General features: G+C 38.5%; 1 protein-coding gene across 8 annotated transcripts in view; it reads right to left on the bottom strand.

The window, feature by feature from the left end:
- The window catches only part of LOC133657601 (ryanodine receptor 2-like), a 212,667-nt gene that overhangs the window by 82,457 nt on the left and 104,833 nt on the right, over nucleotides 1–25,377 (bottom strand). For all 8 annotated transcript variants that reach the window (XM_062059109.1, XM_062059105.1, XM_062059111.1 and 5 more), the window contains exons 53-65: nucleotides 25,207–25,338; nucleotides 20,235–20,368; nucleotides 20,055–20,133; nucleotides 19,901–19,990; nucleotides 18,241–18,378; nucleotides 16,486–16,563; nucleotides 16,358–16,421; nucleotides 14,038–14,161; nucleotides 8,260–8,375; nucleotides 4,037–4,113; nucleotides 1,759–1,880; nucleotides 1,124–1,173; nucleotides 984–1,044 (exon numbers count right to left, since the gene is read on the bottom strand). In XM_062059109.1, coding sequence (XP_061915093.1) covers nucleotides 984–1,044; nucleotides 1,124–1,173; nucleotides 1,759–1,880; nucleotides 4,037–4,113; nucleotides 8,260–8,375; nucleotides 14,038–14,161; nucleotides 16,358–16,421; nucleotides 16,486–16,563; nucleotides 18,241–18,378; nucleotides 19,901–19,990; nucleotides 20,055–20,133; nucleotides 20,235–20,368; nucleotides 25,207–25,338 — 1,265 coding nt within the window. The remainder of the gene's footprint in view (nucleotides 1–983; nucleotides 1,045–1,123; nucleotides 1,174–1,758; nucleotides 1,881–4,036; nucleotides 4,114–8,259; nucleotides 8,376–14,037; nucleotides 14,162–16,357; nucleotides 16,422–16,485; nucleotides 16,564–18,240; nucleotides 18,379–19,900; nucleotides 19,991–20,054; nucleotides 20,134–20,234; nucleotides 20,369–25,206; nucleotides 25,339–25,377) is intronic.

The raw sequence follows: 25,377 nt of genomic DNA, 5'->3' as shown, positions 1-25,377 counted from the left end.
CAAAAGGGTTGTTTCTTTCTGTTATAAATATTCTGCTTCCTACATTATATATCAATATATATCAATACAGTCTGCAAGGGATACAGTCCGTAAGCATGCATTATTGTATTTTTTTATGACAAAAAAAATTTAAAAAAATAAAAAAATAAACTATATTTTGATAAACAATCATAAATGAATCTTTCAGCACATACACAATGTTGACATCTATAGTTGTAATTTGCCATTGCATAATTAGATGTTTGTGTTGGTATCTGCTTGTTGCAGGAAGATTTAAGCCTCTTTTGTAGTCACATAGTTTGCGCGCTGCTTCATCTTAGCTAGGTTGACCACCACTGCTTTTCACTTCCAGGAAGTAGTCACGTGTCGGAACACAAGACAACTGAAGCCACTCTTTAGCGGGTCAAACGACATGACTCGGCGGACTAAATTTGGCCCACGGGCCCCAATTTGGGCAGCCGTGCAGCAGATAATCAACATCAGAGCTGGCGTGGCCATTCCAACACCATCCAATCTTTGCAAGAATTATTTGTTCAAGTGGAAAAAGTGTCGAGTATGATCAATTAGTGGGGATCCCCATTAGCTGTGCTCTTGCTAGCAGACATGCTAACATAAAAAAACTGTGTGGCTTTGTTTTGTTAAATGTTGCTGCTGGTGGAGCGATCAGAATCTAATCAGATGTGACTATGACAATCCCAGTCAAAAACAGAGCTAGCACCAATGATCTTTACTTATATTGTTTAAGTGTGAGAGCACAAAAGTCAAATAACCAATGCAATTTAAGGCATGACCCTTTCTGTTTATGTTACTAGCAGACCAACTGTCAAAATAAATCATTTGCAATCACGATTCAGAGGTAATGCCTCTTGGTGTTATCACTTCCAGAGTGTTTTAGGCGGATCAATGAACCCACCAATTTGGCCCTCAGGCGGGTTATGAGGCACTCGTGACAGAGCGACAGAATCAGAGTGCCGCAGAAATACCTGCCATCCAACGCTCGGGCCAAAACCTGGAGGCAGCTTGTGACCACCGAGCTTTCATTTCCTGCAAGAAAATGAAAAAAAGCGACGATATCAAAACTGAATGCAGATGCAGAAAAAATACAAACAGCTGTTGTGCTTACCAAAGACAAAGAGACGGTGTCTTACGAGAGATGCAATCTGACAGAAGAGGCTGCATGTGACAAGAAAGACAAGTCAAATGGAAATGAAAATTATTATTCAATGCAAACATTTCCCACAACAACATAAATGAATGTTTCATGAAGTGTGTGGACATGACATTAATGCAAGTGACACTTACCTTACTATCATGTTCATGCAAGTGACACTTACCTTACTATCATGTTCATGCAAGTGACACTTACCTTACTATCATGTTCATGCAAGTGACACTTACCTTACTATCATGTTCATGCAAGTGACACTTACCTTACTATCATGTTCATGCAAGTGACACTTACCTTACTATCATGTTCATGCAAGTGACACTTACCTTACTATCATGTTCATGCAAGTGACACTTATCTTACTATCATGTTCATGCAAGTGACACTTACCTTACTATCATGTTCATGAAGTGTGTGGACATGACATATATGCAAGTGACACTTACCTTACTATCATGTTCATGCAAGTGACACTTATCTTACTATCATGTTCATGAAGTGTGTGGACATGACATATATGCAAGTGACACTTACCTTACTATCATGTTCATGAAGTGTGTGGACATGACATATATGCAAGTGACACTTACCTTACTATCATTTCTTTCTCCTTTTTGGAGGCACTGCTTCCCTTTGTGTCCGAGTAGAGGGACACCGACAGGAAATAAAGTCGCTGGCTTTTCACATATTCTTCCAAAAGAGGAAGCAGCACCTGTGGAAAGAGAACAAATGACACCAATCACCAATCAAGTGTCACATTCCAAAAGAGATGATTAGTTTCAGGGATCATTGACAACAAAACATTGTGTTGCTTTGTTTGCACAATCACTCAACTGTAACATTATAATTACATGTTAGTAAGAATGTAACATTATAGTTACATGTTAGTCAGAATGTAACATTATAGTTACATGTTAGTCAGAATGTAACATTATAATTACATGTTAGTAAGAATGTAACATTATAGTTACATGTTAGTAAGAATGTAACATTATAGTTACATGTTAGTAAGAATGTAACATTATAATTACATGTTAGTAAGAAGGTAACATTATAGTTACATGTTAGTAAGAATGTAACATTATAGTTACATGTTAGTAAGAATGTAACATTATAGTTACATGTTAGTAAGAATGTAACATTAAAGTTACATGTTAGTAAGAATGTAACATTATAGTTACATGTTAGTAAGAATGTAACATTATAGTTACATGTTAGTAAGAATGTAACATTATAGTTACATGTTAGTAAGAATGTAACATTATAGTTACATGTTAGTCAGAATGTAACATTATAATTACATGTTAGTAAGAATGTAACATTATAATTACATGTTAGTAAGAATGTAACATTATAGTTACATGTTAGTAAGAAGGTAACATTATAATTACATGTTAGTAAGAAGGTAATATTATACTTACATGTTAGTAAGAATGTAACATTATAGTTACATGTTAGTAAGAATGTAACATTATAGTTACATGTTAGTAAGAATGTAACATTAAAGTTACATGTTAGTAAGAATGTAACATTATAGTTACATGTTAGTAAGAATGTAACATTATAGTTACATGTTAGTAAGAATGTAACATTATAGTTACATGTTAGTAAGAATGTAACATTAAAGTTACATGTTAGTAAGAATGTAACATTATAGTTACATGTTAGTAAGAATGTAACATTATAGTTACATGTTAGTAAGAATGTAACATTATAGTTACATGTTAGTAAGAATGTAACATTATAGTTACATGTTAGTAAGAATGTAACATTATAGTTACATGTTAGTAAGAAGGTAACATTATAATTACATGTTAGTAAGAAGGTAACATTATAGTTACATGTTAGTAAGAATGTAACATTATAGTTACATGTTAGTAAGAATGTAACATTATAGTTACATGTTAGTAAGAATGTAACATTATAGTTACATGTTAGTAAGAATGTAACATTAAAGTTACATGTTAGTAAGAATGTAACATTATAGTTACATGTTAGTAAGAATGTAACATTATAGTTACATGTTAGTAAGAATGTAACATTAAAGTTACATGTTAGTAAGAATGTAACATTATAGTTACATGTTAGTAAGAATGTAACATTATAGTTACATGTTAGTAAGAATGTAACATTATAGTTACATGTTAGTAAGAATGTAACATTATAGTTACATGTTAGTCAGAATGTAACATTATAATTACATGTTAGTAAGAATGTAACATTATAGTTACATGTTAGTAAGAATGTAACATTATAGTTACATGTTAGTAAGAATGTAACAGACCAGGGTGTAGTTTGTTGGTGTGTGATTGGCTGGCGACCAGACCAGACCAGAGTGTAGTTTGTTGGTGTGTGATTGGCTGAAGGAGCAGACCAGGGTGTAGTTTGTTGGTGTGTGATTGGCTGAAGGAGCAGACCAGGGTGTAGTTTGTTGGTGTGTGATTGGCTGAAGGAGCAGACCAGGGTGTAGTTTGTTGGTGTGTGATTGGCAGAAGGAGCAGAGGAGGGTGTGGCAGCAGTGTAGGACAAGGTGAATATAAGACAAACCCTGGCTGTGTAAATAGCAACATGTTCCATGTGAGGCCTGACTGGGCGCCACTCGTCAGTGTAAAAATATCTCTCTCCATTAGCCGTCTGCTCCCAGGCAGAACGGCGTGGGAAGCTTTAATTGATGTCATGAAGGCAATGGACACGCCCACATGGATTTCTTAAGCGGCTAAATAAATTACGCAGTCACAAAGGATTTTTCAGGGAAGGCGTTACCCTTAGCAACCGTTTAACAAAACAGTTTGATGGCATAATTTTGAATCCTAACTCCAGGCTCTGCATGGAAAATAAAAATGGCATGTTAGATAGTAACAATCAAACCTTCAGGAAGAAGTGGACAGGTTGCTGGTGTGACGCTCCCTCTCCTTTGGAAGTCTGTCCTCTGGCTTGCATCACCTCTGTGGACAAAAGACATGTTGCTATGTCTACACACGTTCAAGAAACTTACTATTTTAAACAACGTTAGGATGCCTCAAATCCAAAGGATCTCTCAGAAAAAATGTCAATGTTCACGTGCAGAAGGAAGTAAATACTGGAGTGTCATCATGTTGTGCCAATATTCTCACAGACTGGTAAATACCGGAGTGTCATCATGTTGTGCCAATATTCTCACAGACTGGTAAATACTGGAGTGTCATCATGTTGTGCCAATATTCTCACAGACTGGTAAATACTGGAGTGTCATCATGTTGTGCCAATATTCTCACAGACTGGTAAATACTGGAGTGTCATCATGTTGTGCCAATATTCTCACAGACTGGTAAATACTGGAGTGTCATCATGTTGTGCCAATATTCTCACAGACTGGTAAATACTGGAGTGTCATCATGTTGTGCCAATATTCTCACAGACTGGTAAATACTGGAGTGTCATCATGTTGTGCCAATATTCTCACAGACTGGTAAATACTGGAGTGTCATCATGTTGTGCCAATATTCTCACTGACTGGTAAATACTGGAGTGTCATCATGTTGTGCCAATATTCTCACTGACTGGTAAATACTGGAGTGTCATCATGTTGTGCCAATATTCTCACTGACTGGTAAATACTGGAGTGTCATCATGTTGTGCCAATATTCTCACAGACTGGTAAATACTGGAGTGTCATCATGTTGTGCCAATATTCTCACTGACTGGTAAATACCGGAGTGTCATCATGTTGTGCCAATATTCTCACTGACTGGTAAATACTGGAGTGTCATCATGTTGTGCCAATATTCTCACAGACTGGTAAATACTGGAGTGTCATCATGTTGTGCCAATATTCTCACTGACTGGTAAATACTGGAGTGTCATCATGTTGTGCCAATATTCTCACTGACTGGTAAATACTGGAGTGTCATCATGTTGTGCCAATATTCTCACTGACTGGTAAATACTGGAGTGTCATCATGTTGTGCCAATATTCTCACTGACTGGTAAATACTGGAGTGTCATCATGTTGTGCCAATATTCTCACTGACTGGTAAATACTGGAGTGTCATCATGTTGTGCCAATATTCTCACAGACTGGTAAATACTGGAGTGTCATCATGTTGTGCCAATATTCTCACTGACTGGTAAATACTGGAGTGTCATCATGTTGTGCCATTATTCTCACAGACTGGTAAATACTGGAGTGTCATCATGTTGTGCCAATATTCTCACAGACTGACATCAGGTAAATACTGGAGTGTCATCATGTTGTGCCAATATTCTCACAGACTGACATCAGGTAAATACTGGAGTGTCATCATGTTGTGCCAATATTCTCACGGACTGGTAAATACTGGAGTGTCATCATGTTGTGCCAATATTCTCACTGACTGGTAAATACTGGAGTGTCATCATGTTGTGCCAATATTCTCACTGACTGGTAAATGCTGGAGTGTCATCATGTTGTGCCAATATTCTCACTGACTGGTAAATACTGGAGTGTCATCATGTTGTGCCAATATTCTCACAGACTGGTAAATACTGGAGTGTCATCATGTTGTGCCAATATTCTCACTGACTGGTAAATACTGGAGTGTCATCATGTTGTGCCAATATTCTCACTGACTGGTAAATACTGGAGTGTCATCATGTTGTGCCAATATTCTCACTGACTGGTAAATACTGGAGTGTCATCATGTTGTGCCAATATTCTCACTGACTGGTAAATACTGGAGTGTCATCATGTTGTGCCAATATTCTCACAGACTGGTAAATACTGGAGTGTCATCATGTTGTGCCAATATTCTCACAGACTGACATCAGGTAAATACTGGAGTGTCATCATGTTGTGCCAATATTCTCACAGACTGACATCAGGTAAATACTGGAGTGTCATCATGTTGTGCCAATATTCTCACAGACTGGTAAATACTGGAGTGTCATCATGTTGTGCCAATATTCTCACTGACTGGTAAATACTGGAGTGTCATCATGTTGTGCCAATATTCTCACTGACTGGTAAATGCTGGAGTGTCATCATGTTGTGCCAATATTCTCACTGACTGGTAAATACTGGAGTGTCATCATGTTGTGCCAATATTCTCACAGACTGGTAAATACTGGAGTGTCATCATGTTGTGCCAATATTCTCACTGACTGGTAAATACTGGAGTGTCATCATGTTGTGCCAATATTCTCACTGACTGGTAAATACTGGAGTGTCATCATGTTGTGCCAATATTCTCACTGACTGGTAAATACTGGAGTGTCATCATGTTGTGCCAATATTCTCACTGACTGGTAAATACTGGAGTGTCATCATGTTGTGCCATTATTCTCACAGACTGGTAAATACTGGAGTGTCATCATGTTGTGCCAATATTCTCACAGACTGACATCAGGTAAATACTGGAGTGTCATCATGTTGTGCCAATATTCTCACAGACTGACATCAGGTAAATACTGGAGTGTCATCATGTTGTGCCAATATTCTCACAGACTGGTAAATACTGGAGTGTCATCATGTTGTGCCAATATTCTCACTGACTGGTAAATACTGGAGTGTCATCATGTTGTGCCAATATTCTCACTGACTGGTAAATGCTGGAGTGTCATCATGTTGTGCCAATATTCTCACTGACTGGTAAATACTGGAGTGTCATCATGTTGTGCCAATATTCTCACAGACTGGTAAATACTGGAGTGTCATCATGTTGTGCCAATATTCTCACTGACTGGTAAATACTGGAGTGTCATCATGTTGTGCCAATATTCTCACTGACTGGTAAATACTGGAGTGTCATCATGTTGTGCCAATATTCTCACTGACTGGTAAATACTGGAGTGTCATCATGTTGTGCCAATATTCTCACTGACTGGTAAATACTGGAGTGTCATCATGTTGTGCCATTATTCTCACAGACTGGTAAATACTGGAGTGTCATCATGTTGTGCCAATATTCTCACAGACTGACATCAGGTAAATACTGGAGTGTCATCATGTTGTGCCAATATTCTCACAGACTGGTAAATACTGGAGTGTCATCATGTTGTGCCAATATTCTCACAGACTGGTAAATACTGGAGTGTCATTATGTTGTGCCAATATTCTCACAGACTGGTAAATACTGGAGTGTCATCATGTTGTGCCAATATTCTCACTGACTGGTAAATACTGGAGTGTCATCATGTTGTGCCAATATTCTCACTGACTGGTAAATACTGGAGTGTCATTATGTTGTGCCAATATTCTCACTGACTGGTAAATACCGGAGTGTCATCATGTTGTGCCAATATTCTCACTGACTGGTAAATACTGGAGTGTCATCATGTTGTGCCAATATTCTCACAGACTGGTAAATACTGGAGTGTCATCATGTTGTGCCAATATTCTCACAGACTGACATCAGGTAAATACTGGAGTGTCATCATGTTGTGCCAATATTCTCACTGACTGGTAAATACTGGAGTGTCATCATGTTGTGCCAATATTCTCACTGACTGGTAAATACTGGAGTGTCATCATGTTGTGCCAATATTCTCACTGACTGGTAAATACCGGAGTGTCATCATGTTGTGCCAATATTCTCACTGACTGGTAAATACTGGAGTGTCATCATGTTGTGCCAATATTCTCACTGACTGGTAAATACCGGAGTGTCATCATGTTGTGCCAATATTCTCACTGACTGGTAAATACTGGAGTGTCATCATGTTGTGCCAATATTCTCACAGACTGGTAAATACTGGAGTGTCATCATGTTGTGCCAATATTCTCACAGACTGGTAAATACTGGAGTGTCATCATGTTGTGCCAATATTCTCACAGACTGGTAAATACTGGAGTGTCATCATGATGTGCCAATATTGTCACAGACTGGTAAATACTGGAGTGTCATCATGTTGTGCCAATATTCTCACTGACTGGTAAATACTGGAGTGTCATCATGTTGTGCCAATATTCTCACTGACTGGTAAATACTGGAGTGTCATCATGTTGTGCCAATATTCTCACTGACTGGTAAATACTGGAGTGTCATCATGTTGTGCCAATATTCTCACAGACTGGTAAATACTGGAGTGTCATCATGTTGTGCCAATATTCTGTAAGACGTTGTTAAAAAGGTTACCCAGTTCCAACATGTGTTCCTGGGCCTCGTCGGTGTAAGACAGCAGGCGCTGGAGGAGAGTGGCACCAAAACACTTGGCGCTGGCTGGAAAATCTACATCCGCTTTCTTGCCATCCCTGCAGAGCAACATTCAGCAAATGACACATTCAAGCCTCCACAACCAAATAGGCTTTGTTATTTTTAGTCAGAGTCACAAGTCTGAGGGCAGCGGCCGACACAACATCTGTAGGCGCTAGTCTTGTCTCGCTACCAAAATGGATTTCCATATTCTTCCGTACTTTGATACTTTTCTAAATAAAGGGGACCACAAAAAAAGGCATTATTGTCTTTATTTAAACAAAAAAATCTTAGTGTACATGAAACATATGTTTATTATTGCAATTTAGTCCTTAAATAAAATAGACAACTTGTCTTTTAGTAGTAAGTAAACAAACAAAGACTCCTAATTATGCAGTAACATATTGTGTCATTTATACACCTATTATTTTGTACACATTATGAGGGACAAACTGTAAAAATGGATCATTAATCTACTTGTTCATTTACTGTTAATATCTGCTTATTTTCTGTTTGAACATGTTCTATCTACGCTTCTGTTCAAATGTAATAATCACTTATTCTTCTCTTCTTTGATACTTGACATTAGTTTTGGATGATACCACACATTTAGGTATGGATGTGATACCAAGTAGTTACAGGATCATACATTGGTCATATTCAAAGTCCTCATGTGTCCAGGGACATATTTACTGACTTTATAAACATAATATACTTTTTTTTTTAGATGGATGTAATCATAGTAGTATCGCCGGTGAGTTACGGTGTGAAGTAAAGCATGTTTAGCTATTCTTCGTCCTGCAGTGATAATGAAACTTTTAAGAAACTGACTTTATTTGTCCCCATGGAGAGCAGGATTAGTCATTTAGAAGTAGCTAAAACACTGCCGACTGCGGCAGGACCGCTACTTAATAGAGGCGGTATAGTACTGAATATGATCCACTAGTATCGTGGTACCGGTATACCGTACAACCCTAATACGCCCTCAAACAAATGGCTACCAAATGAACAGATCGTAACTGCGAATCGGTTCTCAGCGTTCACTTAAAAGAGCCGTTCAAAAGACTCGATTCCTTCACTACCACAGAGCGCACCCACCTCATTTTTGGGCGGATTGTATTTTGCACAAACTGTATGTGGGCCGCACAAGTCTGAGGACCGGACGTCATGGGCGGGCCCACAGAGTAAACTGTGCTGGAAGATGTTTATTTTATTGATTTATTTGTTTATTTGTTCGGAGAAGGTAAAAATAGGATGATTAGTAATCAGAACAAAAGCACGTTGACTAGGACGATAAAACAAGTAACTGACATGTTAGTAAAAGTATAAATGCGAGACAACAAAGTTGACAGAAATTAAATCCAATCATATTTAATTTCGTCTTGTCGATGGGTGGGGCAATGTCGGAATATATCCAATCACAGCTCTTAAATGGCGTACATTGCAAGAGGGGTGGGGCTAAGTATGAGATATGAGATAGGACACATTTCATTTGTACTTATGAGTGGCTTTAACTTGTAATATTTGTACACCAGAGAGATAGGACACATTTAATTTGTACTTATGAGTGTCTTTAACTTGTAATATTTGTACACCAGAGAGATAGGACACATTTCATTTGTACTGCTATGATGCCATCAGCAGGCGAGTGGTGGAGTCTGACATAGACACAACTGAGTCAAATCTATTATTTGCTGCTATCAGTGTTGTGGCAAAAACTGATTTTGTGTAAAAAATTGAGTTTGGCCGTCGCGCCGCAAAAGCACGTATGACTTCTGTCCACAACTGATGACTAACTACATGTAGACCACACACTTCTTCTGTCCACAACTGATGACTAACTACATGTAGGACACACACTTCTTCTGTCCACAACTGATGACTAACTACATGTAGGACACACACTTCTTCTGTCCACAACTGATGACTAACTACATGTAGGACACACACTTCTTCTGTCCACAACTGATGACTAACTACATGTAGGACACACACTTCTTCTGTCCACAACTGATGACTAACTACATGTAGGACACACACTTCTTCTGTCCACAACTGATGACTAACTACATGTAGGACACACACTTCTTCTGTCCACAACTGATGACTAACTACATGTAGGACACACACTTCTTCTGTCCACAACTGATGACTAACTACATGTAGGACACACACTTCTTCTGTCCACAACTGATGACTAACTACATGTAGACCACACACTTCTTCTGTCCACAACTGATGACTAAGTACATGTAGGACACACACTTCTTCTGTCCACAACTGATGACTAACTACATGTAGGACACACACTTCTTCTGTCCACAACTGATGACTAACTACATGTAGGACACACACTTCTTCTGTCCACAACTGATGAATAACTACATGTAGACCACACACTTCTTCTGTCCACAACTGATGACTAACTACATGTAGGACACACACTTCTTCTGTCCACAACTGATGACTAACTACATGTAGGACACACACTTCTTCTGTCCACAACTGATGACTAACTACATGTAGGACACACACTTCTTCTGTCCACAACTGATGACTAACTACATGTAGACCACACACTTCTTCTGTCCACAACTGATGACTAACTACATGTAGGACACACACTTCTTCTGTCCACAACTGATGACTAACTACATGTAGGACACACACTTCTTCTGTCCACAACTGATGACTAACTACATGTAGGACACACACTTCTTCTGTCCACAACTGATGACTAACTACATGTAGACCACACACTTCTTCTGTCCACAACTGATGACTAACTACATGTAGGACACACACTTCTTCTGTCCACAACTGATGACTAACTACATGTAGACCACACACTTCTTCTGTCCACAACTGATGACTAACTACATGTAGACCACACACTTCTTCTGTCCACAACTGATGACTAACTACATGTAGGACACACACTTCTTCTGTCCACAACTGATGACTAACTACATGTAGGACACACACTTCTTCTGTCCACAACTGATGACTAACTACATGTAGACCACACACTTCTTCTGTCCACAACTGATGACTAACTACATGTAGGACACACACTTCTTCTGTCCACAACTGATGACTAACTACATGTAGGACACACACTTCTTCTGTCCACAACTGATGACTAACTACATGTAGGACACACACTTCTTCTGTCCACAACTGATGACTAACTACATGTAGGCCACACACTTCTTCTGTCCACAACTGATGACTAACTACATGTAGGACACACACTTCTTCTGTCCACAACTGATGACTAACTACATGATGACTAACTACATGATGACTAACTACATGTAGGACACACACTTCTTCTGTCCACAACTGATGACTAACTACATGTAGGACACACACTTCTTCTGTCCACAACTGATGACTAACTACATGATGACTAACTACATGTAGGACACACACTTCTTCTGTCCACAACTGATGACTAACTACATGTAGGACACACACTTCTTCTGTCCACAACTGATGACTAACTACATGTAGGACACACACTTCTTCTGTCCACAACTGATGACTAACTACATGATGACTAACGACATGATGACTAACTACATGTAGGACACACACTTCTTCTGTCCACAACTGATGACTAACTACATGTAGGACACACACTTCTTCTGTCCACAACTGATGACTAACTACATGTAGGACACACACTTCTTCTGTCCACAACTGATGACTAACTACATGTAGGACACACACTTCTTCTGTCCACAACTGATGACTAACTACATGTAGACCACACACTTCTTCTGTCCACAACTGATGACTAACTACATGTAGGACACACACTTCTTCTGTCCACAACTGATGACTAACTACATGTAGACCACACACTTCTTCTGTCCACAACTGATGACTAACTACATGTAGGACACACACTTCTTCTGTCCACAACTGATGACTAACTACATGTAGGACACACACTTCTTCTGTCCACAACTGATGACTAACTACATGTAGGACACACACTTCTTCTGTCCACAACTGATGACTAACTACATGTAGGACACACACTTCTTCTGTCCACAACTGATGACTAACTACATGTAGACCACACACTTCTTCTGTCCACAACTGATGACTAACTACATGTAGGACACACACTTCTTCTGTCCACAACTGATGACTAACTACATGTAGGACACACACTTCTTCTGTCCACAACTGATGACTAACTACATGTAGGACACACACTTCTTCTGACCACAACTGATGACTAACTACATGTAGGACACACACTTCTTCTGTCCACAACTGATGACTAACTACATGTAGGACACACACTTCTTCTGTCCACAACTGATGACTAACTACATGATGACTAACTACATGATGACTAACTACATGTAGGACACACACTTCTTCTGTCCACAACTGATGACTAACTACATGTAGGACACACACTTCTTCTGTCCACAACTGATGACTAACTACATGATGACTAACTACATGTAGGACACACACTTCTTCTGTCCACAACTGATGACTAACTACATGTAGGACACACACTTCTTCTGTCCACAACTGATGACTAACTACATGTAGGACACACACTTCTTCTGTCCACAACTGATGACTAACTACATGATGACTAACTACATGATGACTAACTACATGTAGGACACACACTTCTTCTGTCCACAACTGATGACTAACTACATGTAGGACACACACTTCTTCTGTCCACAACTGATGACTAACTACATGTAGGACACACACTTCTTCTGTCCACAACTGATGACTAACTACATGATGACTAACTACATGTAGGACACACACTTCTTCTGTCCACAACTGATGACTAACTACATGATGACTAACTACATGTAGGCCACACACTTCCAGTTGTGCTTATTGTAAGGATACGTGTTTAAAATGCTTTAAGTCTTCATCGTGTCCAAAAAATGACAGAGTTGTCCATTTCTGTGGTAATAATGAGATTGTAAAGGACTTATTGTTGATGTTTATGCGCTAAAACCACTTTGTTGTTTAGAAGCTACATACAATATTAACTCTTCTGTGTCCATGCACATAATTCATATTAATGAAGTGTTTGGATGTATTCATTCAAGAGAGTTACATATATGATAATGAAGTACATTTATATTGTACTTTTGAAGCTCCCTTTATACCCATAAAAGAATGAGATATGATAAAAAAAAGTAGCTCCGGTACTGTACTGTTTACGTGTTGAAGTACCCTATATCGATTGGTACCGGGCTGCACAAGAAATAAAAAAAATTAAAAAATAAAAACTTTTTTTTTCTTTTCTTTTTTTTAAAATTAAATCAACATAAAAAACACAAGATACACTTACAATTAGTGCACCAACCCCAAAAACCTCCCTCCCCCATTCACACTCATTCACACAAAAGGGTGGTTTATTTCCGTTATTAATATTTCTGGTTCCTACATTATATATCAATATATATCAATACAGTCTGCAGGGATACAGTCCGTAAGCACACATGATTGTATTTTTTATGACAAAAAAATAAAAATAAAAAAAATAAAAAAATAAAGTTACACTGGGTGTTTTGTTGAAACTTTGACTTGTGGTAAATACTAAAGTTACACTGGGTGTTTTGTTGAAACTTTGACTTGTGGTGAAAGTTGCCATTTGTCAGACAGCGCAGTGGTGGTGCATATTTTGTGTTGGTGAGAAGAATAGCTTTTATACATCACCTCCACACCGTGTAGCCATTGAGCTGAAGGAACTTGAGCACATCCTGGGCTCTTTGGCGGAACTTGGCCTTGTCCTTTGCAGTCAGCGCGTGGTAGGGCACGAGGATGGTGTGCCCACTACTCCCTGAAGATACGCAAGGGTCAAAGAATAATATTAGTCATAGGGCACGAGGATGGTAAAGAATAAGAATAATATTAGTCAAAGATCTTTCACTAATGACTTTGGACAATTTTACAATGTTGGCTATTATTTCCACTTTCAAATGAGTGGAATTCCCTACTGTGACCTTTTAGTACATTATTGGGATACACCCTAATTAATCTCACTTCTCTCTGGGTGGAAACTAAGAACGTTAAAGTAGCAGTAGAGTGGAAAAACAAGTTGCCTCTATATTGAAGCTATTATCATTTATGATACTAAAAGACTTCCAAAGTTTGAAAATAAACAGCTATGGTCAAAATAGTATCGATCTCACGGAGATTCCCGAGCCATTTTAAGAGTTTATTAGCAATGATGTGGAGGTAGCAACAACTGATCCCTTGCCCATCAACAGCAATGCTAATCAAGCAGACTTTGTGAGTGCCAACAAAGATTAATTTGGGGAAAATTATGATCCAGAACCTTATATTTTTGAGCCTGAACACAAAGAAGATGAGCAATGAGTTTTAGAAAGCCAAATGCTACCCGGATGTAACTTTATTGTGACACTGTAGCATTAGCAACATTGTTAGGTGCTAAACATACAATCTAACCATAATAAACCAAACACTTAGTATAATATTTCCACTGTCACTGGGATGCCAACAGACGAGGAGCTCACATAATTCTGTTTAGATGAAGATTCAATCACAATCCTCAAGAAGGGTTATACAAAGTTGCTGTGAAACTGCGTCTTTTTCGTCATCTCTGGGGATGTGAAAGTGTAGCAGCCTGTGGGTCCATGGCCACATTTGTCTACTAGCAGGTGAGAGATGCATGAATTATAATCTAGAATTGACTTTTAGCAAGTTTGAGACCAAACAGAAGCAGCCTCAGTGTGTCAACAATAGCAGCGTAAGCTAGCATTAGCTCACTGCTATCAATGCACCACTAAAATAGTCCGTCTGCGTTAGCGCTTATAATAACAATCATATTTAGTTAATTTTCAGGTCATGACATGTAAATGGAGTATTGTTGGCACTTTCTGAATGTTTTTAGAGAGGACCCTCCATCTGTTGCCTCAATTGTTAGATATTTATTTACCATTTAGAATGCAATAAAAAGCCAGGCATGTGTATTCTTGTCTTACATAAGGATTGTGAGTGATAAACAGCACAACTCTTTCTAATGTGTGTGTATTTCCAGTATGACTGAGCTAATAATATGCTCAGAGTGCAGAAGTCTTACTACAGTGACGTAGAATCTACAGAAATTGCTGAAGGTATTCAAAGCGGAATATTCAAAATGGCCGACTGAATTTGTGGCATTTTGTGATGTTTACATACTTTGAGGATCGTAAACACAATAGGATATGGTTTAATGGATACAATCAAACACAATTAAGCATATAAAGTCAACTTGTTTTTCCACTCTACTGCTACTTGAATTTACTAGAAATAAAAAAGGGACTCTCTAATAGCAACTGACTATATAATAATATATATAATATATAATAATCAACTGACTCACTATGGCGACGCCAAATGGCAAAAATACCAAAACAAATAATAACGCTACTGATAACATAATGCTGCTTTCAAATAACTACAAGGACAGCAAGAAATGTCAATCCCAATTCCAGAGAATGTTTGACTTTGTCCAGTCATGAGATAAAGTGATGCTTTCAAAACACATTACAGGATTCTGATTCATGCAGCAACCTCCATTTCTTGTCATGTTCTTTGTGTCTCGTAAAAGAAGACTTGAAATGAAATGAATCTCTACGGAGAAAACCTCTGATCAAACTAGCAAGAAGATTTTAATGTCAGACCTCCTGCTGTTTCGTCAGTCATAAGAAGAAACCTTTCAAGGTCTGCTAATAGAGACCAAGGTCTCCTTCCAAAGGGCCAATGGAAAATTGTTCACTGAGGATTGTGCAATTCTTTACTTCTTTAGCCTGAGAATACAATGAATGAATGAATGTGAATCTTCACAGTATCTTGCTCCTTCCAAAACCATCTGCTCTCAGATCTTTGGAACACAAACTCATGCGCATATTTCACATTGTGAATGTCAAACTTTATGAAGTGCAATCAGCCCAAAGCATCGGCAACCATCAGATATGTGAGCATGAGAAAGATGAGGCTCTATAAAAGGAGAGCCGAGTGATGATTATTCTACCTTCCAGCTTCTTCCTCTGAGCCCAGGAATTGTGGTAGTTTTCAGCCAACCTCTCAGCCATAGCCTGAGCAGAAGTAACAGTGAAATGAGCAAACTGCGGACTAAGGTCTATGGTTGTGATTACTCACACACTGATCCCATGTCAAGGTAATGCTACTCGTGTCCAAAGGTTTGGGGCTGAAGGTTGAGGCTCCTTCGAAAGACAACTGCCATCAAAAAGAAAATGGGTCAAAATAGTCAAAGTCTAGAGTTGTAAATGATATTGTGTGGAAACATATGCAAGTCTACAGTTTTTATGCTGTTGTCTCCTGGGCTTTTCTAGACAAGGTTCACTTAGTCCATCTCACTTCACTATAATTCACATCATTGGGCTCTTTTTCACACTTTAGCTGTTAGTATATTTGATTTGAAGAGAAACAATGTGTGCACACTCACTCACAGTTTAAAGGTGGAAAAGGTTTGAACCTGGAACAGATTTATTACATTTCAAAGACTGTATTGGAAAAACGTATTGTTGGGCCAATGATGTTGGGGCCAGGGTGCAACGACTCTGTCAACAAGAAAGGATCATTAAATGTGTCGATAACAGTCGGTGACGTCATTGCCCGTCTTTGAACGGACAGAAACAAATATGTGCGATGACTGCAGAGTAACAGGAAACAAATGTCTGCAGCCACCGCAAGTGACAACTAAAAACAATACAGAACAAAATGTGTTTAAATTGCAAGAATAAAACTGAAGAATCAACCGAAAAAAGTTCAATTGTATTTTTCATCGTATTCAGCATTTATTTAAACTCACCTTATTTCCTCTCTCCTACAGCGTCCGTCACAATCAATTAAGCAAATCAGGCAAGGACATCATCTGCTGACTTTTAGGACAGCTAATAGCTACTTTCTGTACTGAGGAGTTGGCAACATAGTTAGCTTGTTACCTAGCCAGCTAACAGAGCGATGCAGTTGTGTGAAAAATAGATTTAATCATTATTTTATCCAAAGTCCACCAGCTAAAAAGCATATTTTTAAACATCAACAAACAATACTATTTTCTTTTTTTCGTTGTAATTGCCTCTTTTGTATACATAAAAATGAATTCTTTGTTTGATCAGCACTTTGCAAGGCCTTGCTTTTAAGTGGACAAACATTTGAGTTATTATTTTTGCCAGAGCCTAATTAGCAGCACAGTAACGGTATAAATAAATATTTATGAATTATAAGTAATCATCTTCATTGTCTTAATTGTTAGTTCGCACATGCCTAAAAATATTTAAAGATGGATTTGGCTAATTAGCCATTTCAACTAATCGTTAAGATAGTGGATTATCAAAATATTTACGGCTCTCATTAGGGTTCTCAAAGGCTTACAGTCAGTGATGGGCAGTAACAAGCTACATGTAGCTAAGCTACGTAGCGTAACTACATTTTCCAGCAGCTTAACGAGCATATTTTCCTGTAGCTTAGCTACTTTTAGAGCCATATAGCGAGGTAGCTACCATCAAAGCTTCAAAGAGAGAAAATGGACAGTGAACAAATACAATTATTTGTATTTGTTGGGCAGGTAGGTTGACTTTGCAGGTGAGATTGCTCAACTCCTCCTATTGAAGTTTATAGGAAAAGGCCCACAACAGTACATCAGGTAAGAACCAAGGGATTGGAGTGTTGTTGTTGTGAAACATGGGGAAAGAGACAGTTTATAAGAAAAGGCCCACAACAGTACATCAGGTAACAACCAAGGGATTGGAGTGTTGTTGTTGTGAAACATGGGGAAAGAGACAGTTTATAGGAAAAGGCCCACAACAGTACATCAGGTAACAACCAAGGGATTGGAGTGTTGTTGTTGTGAAACATGGGGAAAGAGACAGGAGTTATAATAAGTGCACACACCTGTCCAGACTGTGAGATTCTCCGCGTGCAGGTGTGGATGTCCAACACATCGCCTTCTTTGGTGCGCTCGATAGTCCACCCCAAGGCCAGCATGCTCTTTATGGTCTCCTTAATGGCCCAGCGGTATGCTTCCTTGTCCTGGTGGAAAGACAGAGAACTCAGGTGTGAAGCAGACATTTGTCAGAAGGGGAACGTGACAGTGGTGATATATATAAAGACATACAGCAAAGTGACATGTGGCGTAATAGTGGTGATATATATATATATATATATATATATATATATATATATATATATATATATATATATATATATATATATATATATATATATATATATATATATATATATATATATATATATATATATATACATATATATATATATATATATATATATAGTGTGATGTGGTGTAACAATGGTGATATTTACAAAGTGACATGTGGTGTAACATTAGTGATGTATACAAAATGACCTGTGGCGTAACAATAGTGATGTATACAAAATGACATGTGGTGTAACAGTAGTGATGTATACAAAGTGACATGTGGTGTAACAATGGTGATGTATACAAAGTGACATGTGGTGTAACAGTAGTGATGTATACAAAGTGACATGTGGTGTAACAAAGTGACATGTGGTGTAACAATGGTGATGTATACAAAGTGACATGTGGTGTAACAATGGTGATGTGTACAGAGTGGCATGTGGTGTAACAGTAGTGATGTATACAAAGTAACAGTAGTGATGTATACAAAGTGACATGTGGTGTAACAATGGTGATGTATATAAAGTGACATGTGGTGTAACAATGGTGATGTATACAAAGTGACATGTGGTGTAACAATGGTGATGTATATAAAGTGACATGTGGTGTAACAATGGTGATGTATACAAAGTGACATGTGGTGTAACAATGGTGATGTATATAAAGTGACATGTGGTGTAACAATGGTGATGTATACAAAGTGACATGTGGTGTAACAATGGTGATGTATATAAAGTGACATGTGGTGTAACAATGGTGATGTATACAAAGTGACATGTGATGTAACAATGGTGATGTACACAAAGTGACATGTGATGTAACAATGGTGATGTATACAAAGTGACATGTGGTGTAACAATGGTGATGTATATAAAGTGACATGTGGTGTAACAATGGTGATGTATACAAAGTGACATGTGATGTAACAATGGTGATGTATATAAAGTGACATGTGGTGTAACAATGGTGATGTATACAAAGTGACATGTGGTGTAACAATGGTGATGTATACAAAGTGACATGTGGTGTAACAATGGTGATGTATACAAAGTGACATGTGGTGTAACAATGGTGATGTATACAAAGTGACATGTGGTGTAACAATGGTGATGTATACAAAGTGACATGTGGTGTAACAATGGTGATGTATACAAAGTGACATGTGGTGTAACAATGGTGATGTATATAAAGTGACATGTGTTGTAACAATGGTGATGTATACAAAGTGACATGTGGTGTAACAATGGTGATGTATACAAAGTGACATGTGGTGTAACAATGGTGATGTATACAAAGTGACATGTGGTGTAACAATGGTGATGTATATAAAGTCCTGGAAGGAGGCGGGTGATTCATTCATTGAAAGTGTTCATCTTTCATATAAGATGTTACCTTTTCAGCAAGAGCCCTGTATGGCTTGAGGAGGGGGTGGACCTTGGTGCTGTCACACAGCTGCTCCCCGTGGACCCACCCACTGGAGAACTGACAAGACAAGAGCATGCATGAATGGACTCCTCACACTCCCTCACATTTCTGGAGCCTCCACCTTATCAAGCGACCACTTCTCATGAGTATGCTCGGCATATTTGTTGACCACAACCTCCAGTCTCTCCGGCACCGACACGCTGCACAAAGAAGATTGTCTGCATCACAGGCGGCAAATAACATGTGGAAATTGAGTCAGAATCCACAAGTCCTAAAGAGACCTGCTCAGCATCCTACTCACTCAGAGGTCTCCACAGGCTGACGGTTTTTGTCCCTTGGAGACGCACAGTTTGGGTCCAGGTGGTGGGGAGGAAGAGCCTTGGCCAGCGCAGCCAGGCAGTGGACACTCACTCTGGATAGTTCACCCTCATATTGCTGTGGTATTAAACATTTATATTAACATCACGTTCATTCCTAAGCAGCCAGGCAGTGGACACTCACTCTGGATAGTTCACCCTCATATTGCTGTGGTATTAAACATTCATGTTAACATTCATTCCTAAGCAGCGGACACTCACTCTGGATAGTTCACCCTCATATTGCTGTGGTATAAAACATTTATATTAAGCTGTGATATTAAACATTCATGTTAACATGCACGTTCATTGCTAAAGATGGATAAACATCCACTCACAAACGGCAACATGTCTATCATTTATTTAAACGCAATTAATCGCATTTTGTTCGAAGTTAAATTGCATTTACTGGCGATTCATCGCAGATAAAGATTTAATGAGTCTACCTCCAACAGACCATGTTCAACGTTGTAATACTATTAGCACGGGACTGAGCTATTTGTTTGCTTTATGCAAATGTTTGTTTATGAAACCTTACGCTTTTTGTAAACAGCTGCACAGAAAATAGACAAACGCTGGAATGTCACGACTCAAACAAGACAACTTCTGATCATGAACCCACCAATTGTATTCAAATAAAGTTGTGCCAACCTGAGGTGTTAAGTTGCTTTTCAACACCTCGTAACTCTGTGTTTTTTTCTGAAACACAATTTAAAACCAAGAAGACTTTTGTCACAATGTAGATGTTCCTGTGTGAAGATGCTCCCTCCCTAGTCGTTGCAAATATGAAAATAACACCAACATTCCTTTGTGCCGTTGCTGTTATTATTATTCTAAAATCAATCAATCAATCAATGTTTATTTATATAGCCCTAAATCACAAGTGTCTCAAAGGGCTGTACAAGCCACAACGACATCCTCGGTACAGAGCCCACATACGGGCAAGGAAAACTCACCCCAGTGGGACGTCAATGTGAATGACTATGAGAAACCTTGGAGAGGACCGCATATGTGGGTAACCCCCCCTCTAGGGGAGACCGAAAGCAATGGATGTGGAGTGGGTCTGACATAATATTGTGAAAGTCCAACACATCAGCGAAAGTCCAGTCCATAGTGGGGCCAGCAGGAACCATCCCGAGTGGAGACGGGTCAACAGCGTAGAGATGTCCCCATCTGATGAACAGGCTAGCGGTCCACCCACATTTTTCATAACCAGCTCATCCCTACTTTGTCAAAATGTTCCCAAACTTGTTGGTGCTGCAATTTTGTATTTCTTTGTGTAACTACAGTATTAGTTGTATTATTCATAATCAGCCCCCACGCCCACCCCCCCCCCCCCCGTCCCCCCGTGTCCAAACCTCCTCAGACTTGTCCCAGCTTGTCCAAATCTCCCCCAACTTATTCCATTTCTTTGTGCTATGTTTGTACTGCAAAGTTGTTTTGTCTAACTATTAATAGTTTTTATGTTATTAACATTTTAGTATTCATAACAAATTTCCCCAAACTTTCCCCATTCCTTTGTGCTACTAAACCTTTTGTCTGACTATTATAGTGTTATTAACGTGTTAGTAGTCATAACCGGAGCCACAACATACAAACTATACATCAGACAAAACAAAATGCAGCACAAACAATTAGGACTAGGTGAGGGGGGCTGGTTAAGAATAGTAACACCTTAATAACATAAAAACTACAATAGACAAAAAATGTTTGCACACAAACAATTGGGACAAGTCTGAGGAGGTTAGGACACGGTGGGGGGTGGGGGCTGATTATGAATAATACAACTAATACTGTAGTTACACAAAGAAATACAAAATTACAGCACCAACAAGTTTGGGAACATTTTGACAAAGTAGGGATGAGCTGGTTATGAATAATAAAACATGAATCACATAACAAATGTAATACTTAGACAACATCTTTTTGCAGCACAAAAGAATGTTTGGGGAGATTTTGAGACGGTAAGGTTAATAACATAACAACTACAATAGTTAGACAACAAATATTAGCAGCACAAACAAATGGGACAAGGTGCTGGATGACATCACTAGTCAGAAAACATTTTTCCTAATAACTAACAGCACAAAAGAAAATGCTTACGGCACAAATGTAACAAAGGAATGGCAGAGTTACTGTAATATTTGTAATCATAAGGAGGGGCCAACTTCACACATGTTTACTTATTTCAACATGCCAAGTGCAAACCTTACAAATAAACATTTCTATAAACTTCAGTGCACCTTTTTATTATAAACTATCATCTGGAAGGCTTTAAGTTCAAGTTCAAGTGGCAATGATTGTCACACACACACACGAGGTGTGGCGAAATTATACTCTGCATTTGACCCATCACCCTTGATCACCCCCTGGGAGGTGAGGGGAGCAGTGAGCGGCAGTGGTGGCCGACACCAGGGAATCATTTTTGGTGATTTAACCCCCAATTCCAAGCCTTGATGCTGAGTGCCAAGCAGGGAGGTAATGGCTCCCATTTTTAGAGTCTTTGGTATGACTCGGCTGGGGTTTGAACTGACGACGTACCCATCTCAGGGCGGACACTCTAACCACTAGGCCACTGAGTAGGTTATAGTCTTTGGTATGACTCGGCCGGGGTTTGAACTCACAACCTACCCATCTCCGGGCGGACACTCTTACCACTAGGCCACTGATTGGTGATCAAATATCTATTGTATTGTAAATCATGTAAATATGAACAGGACTAAGAACATTGTAAGCTTTTGTTTCTTTCTGCTCCTTTTTGGACACAGTCAGGATTATTTGATTATTTTTCCAAATGATGATATTGTTTTAGTTTACTTTGAAATGTTTTAATGGATTTCAATATTGTTGTGTTCCGAATAAATGAATGAAATGTCCAAAAAAAACATGTACACACTTTGTAATTGTATACTAAAAACAAGTTTCAAGTAATTAGTTAAAGGAAATTGGAAAGAATGTACAAAGTGCGGCCCGGGGCCATTTGTGGCCCGCAGCTCTAGTTTTGTTGGCCCGCACAATGTCGGGTAAAAAAGGTAAACACGTAAAACAAAAAGAGCAAAAAGATGTAATGCAATTATAAAAAAGCTGAACATTTGATACAAAATGTCAAAAGTCTACAGTAAGTATACGGGGATAATACCTAAAAAAAATAAGTAACACATTGTATTGTTAGTACCAACATTTCAGCTTTTTCTCATAACATTATGTCTTTTTATGTCTTTTTCTTGTCATCTCTTTTTTATGAAATTAAAAAATGTAGAAATGGCCCGCATACCACAGACCCTTTTCCACCGCAGGAACTTTTTCAGGAACTTCCCCACTTAAATAAAGTTCCTGCTGTGTTTCCACCAAAAACTACCTAGGTAGATTTAGTTCTTCAGGAACCTTCCAGAGTTCCTCCTAGCTAGGTGAGACTTTTCCAAGCGACCAAGAACCTTTTCAAGGGCGGGCTGTGCTGTGGATCACTGATTGGTTGAACTCAGTTGGTTCCTAAAACTTACTTTTCAAACCCACGACCGCCATTGGAATATATTAGTTTATTTCTTATTTCTTGTGTGTTTCTATGACAACTAACTTGACAACGGAGAGAAAGAAGAACAAAAGGAACTTTTGACTTGTAGGAACTTTAGTGCTGAAGAAGGCTGATCAGGGAAACTATCTTGCAGTGTTTGTAAACTACATGCACTTTATTCTTGTTTAGTACTTTTTAATAACTTCATTTGAAGTAGACGGACTCTTTTAAACGTATTTACTGAGGAGTATGAAGCCTGACTCGAAGCAACGACCTCAGCTGCTTACTACTCGGACTTTGTTGGATAAATGTGAAATAAAGGAGGCAGCACAAGAGGTAAATAACATCAAATATTAACTATTGACTTTATTACATCTTGTAAAAGTAGTCAGTGACGCTCCATTTGTGTTGTTATTAGCCTCAACCCCAGTCAACTGAATGCTAATGCTAACAAGCTAACGCTAAAGCCGACGTGTTCGTGTTGTTGGCATGAGATAAACATGTATTATCTATATTTTGTTATTTACCGATAAATACTGACATGTATTGTTTATATATTGTTATTTACAGATAAACACTGACATGTATTATTTATATACGGTATTGTTATTTACAGATAAACACTGACATTTATATATTGTTATTTACAGATTTACAGATTAACATTGACATGTATTATTGATATATTGTTATTTACAGATTTACAGATTAACATTGACATGTATTATTGATATATTGTTATTTACAGCTGAAATGGACCCAAAGGAATCACCTGACTTCATGAATTCATCATTTACTGAGAGGACGACTTTCTGACTGTTGGACATTGCGGACAAAAGCCTGACTTCTGATGAACAATTCTGTACACTTTATTTCGTAAATCATATTGTTTTGTACATGATTGCTTTGTCTTTCATTGACTTACTTCTTATTAAAAGAAGTGTGAGCTAATACTGACTGCTTATGTACATGGCATCAGTGTAGTGGAATATAGTAAACCACTCCTCCATACGTCATCAACCTGCTTTGTAGAAACTACCTGAACTGTGAAATGCGGTGGAAACACAAACCACACACTTCTATAGGAACACATAGATCCAGGAACTAGTTGTTCCAGGAACTTTTGACTTTTAGTTATGCAGCCCTTGGTGAAAAAAGACTTGAAGTGACACAGGAATGTCCTCATGGAAGCCATTCTTTGATGTTCCCATCTTGTCAAGGAGTCAGCTCACAAATACTAGCAGAGGATTTCACTCAAAAGCCTTCATAACGCTGACAATTCTCTCATTCCATCTTACAAGATCTGTCTCATTTAAAATATCGGGTACAATACGCTTAACCTTTGTGGGAAATGATTCCGGTTGGCGAGTGAAAAACCGTGTTGCATGAGATTTGATTGCCTTTACCTTCTTTGCCAGTTCCTTAAACACGACCCAGAAGAGCTTCTGAGATAAGTGCAGCTCCTCCTCAGAGGCCAGGCTCTGGTCTCCAGTCAGAGAGTAGTACTTCCACTTCTGCTGGTAGTGGCTGCTCAAGAACTGTGCAGGGGAACAGGACTTCATGGAGCCTCGCTTGCT

Source organism: Entelurus aequoreus, linkage group LG09 (assembly GCF_033978785.1).
Source record: "Entelurus aequoreus isolate RoL-2023_Sb linkage group LG09, RoL_Eaeq_v1.1, whole genome shotgun sequence".
Taxonomy (NCBI): domain Eukaryota; kingdom Metazoa; phylum Chordata; class Actinopteri; order Syngnathiformes; family Syngnathidae; genus Entelurus; species Entelurus aequoreus.
This window is presented reverse-complemented; position numbering and strand designations above follow the sequence as displayed.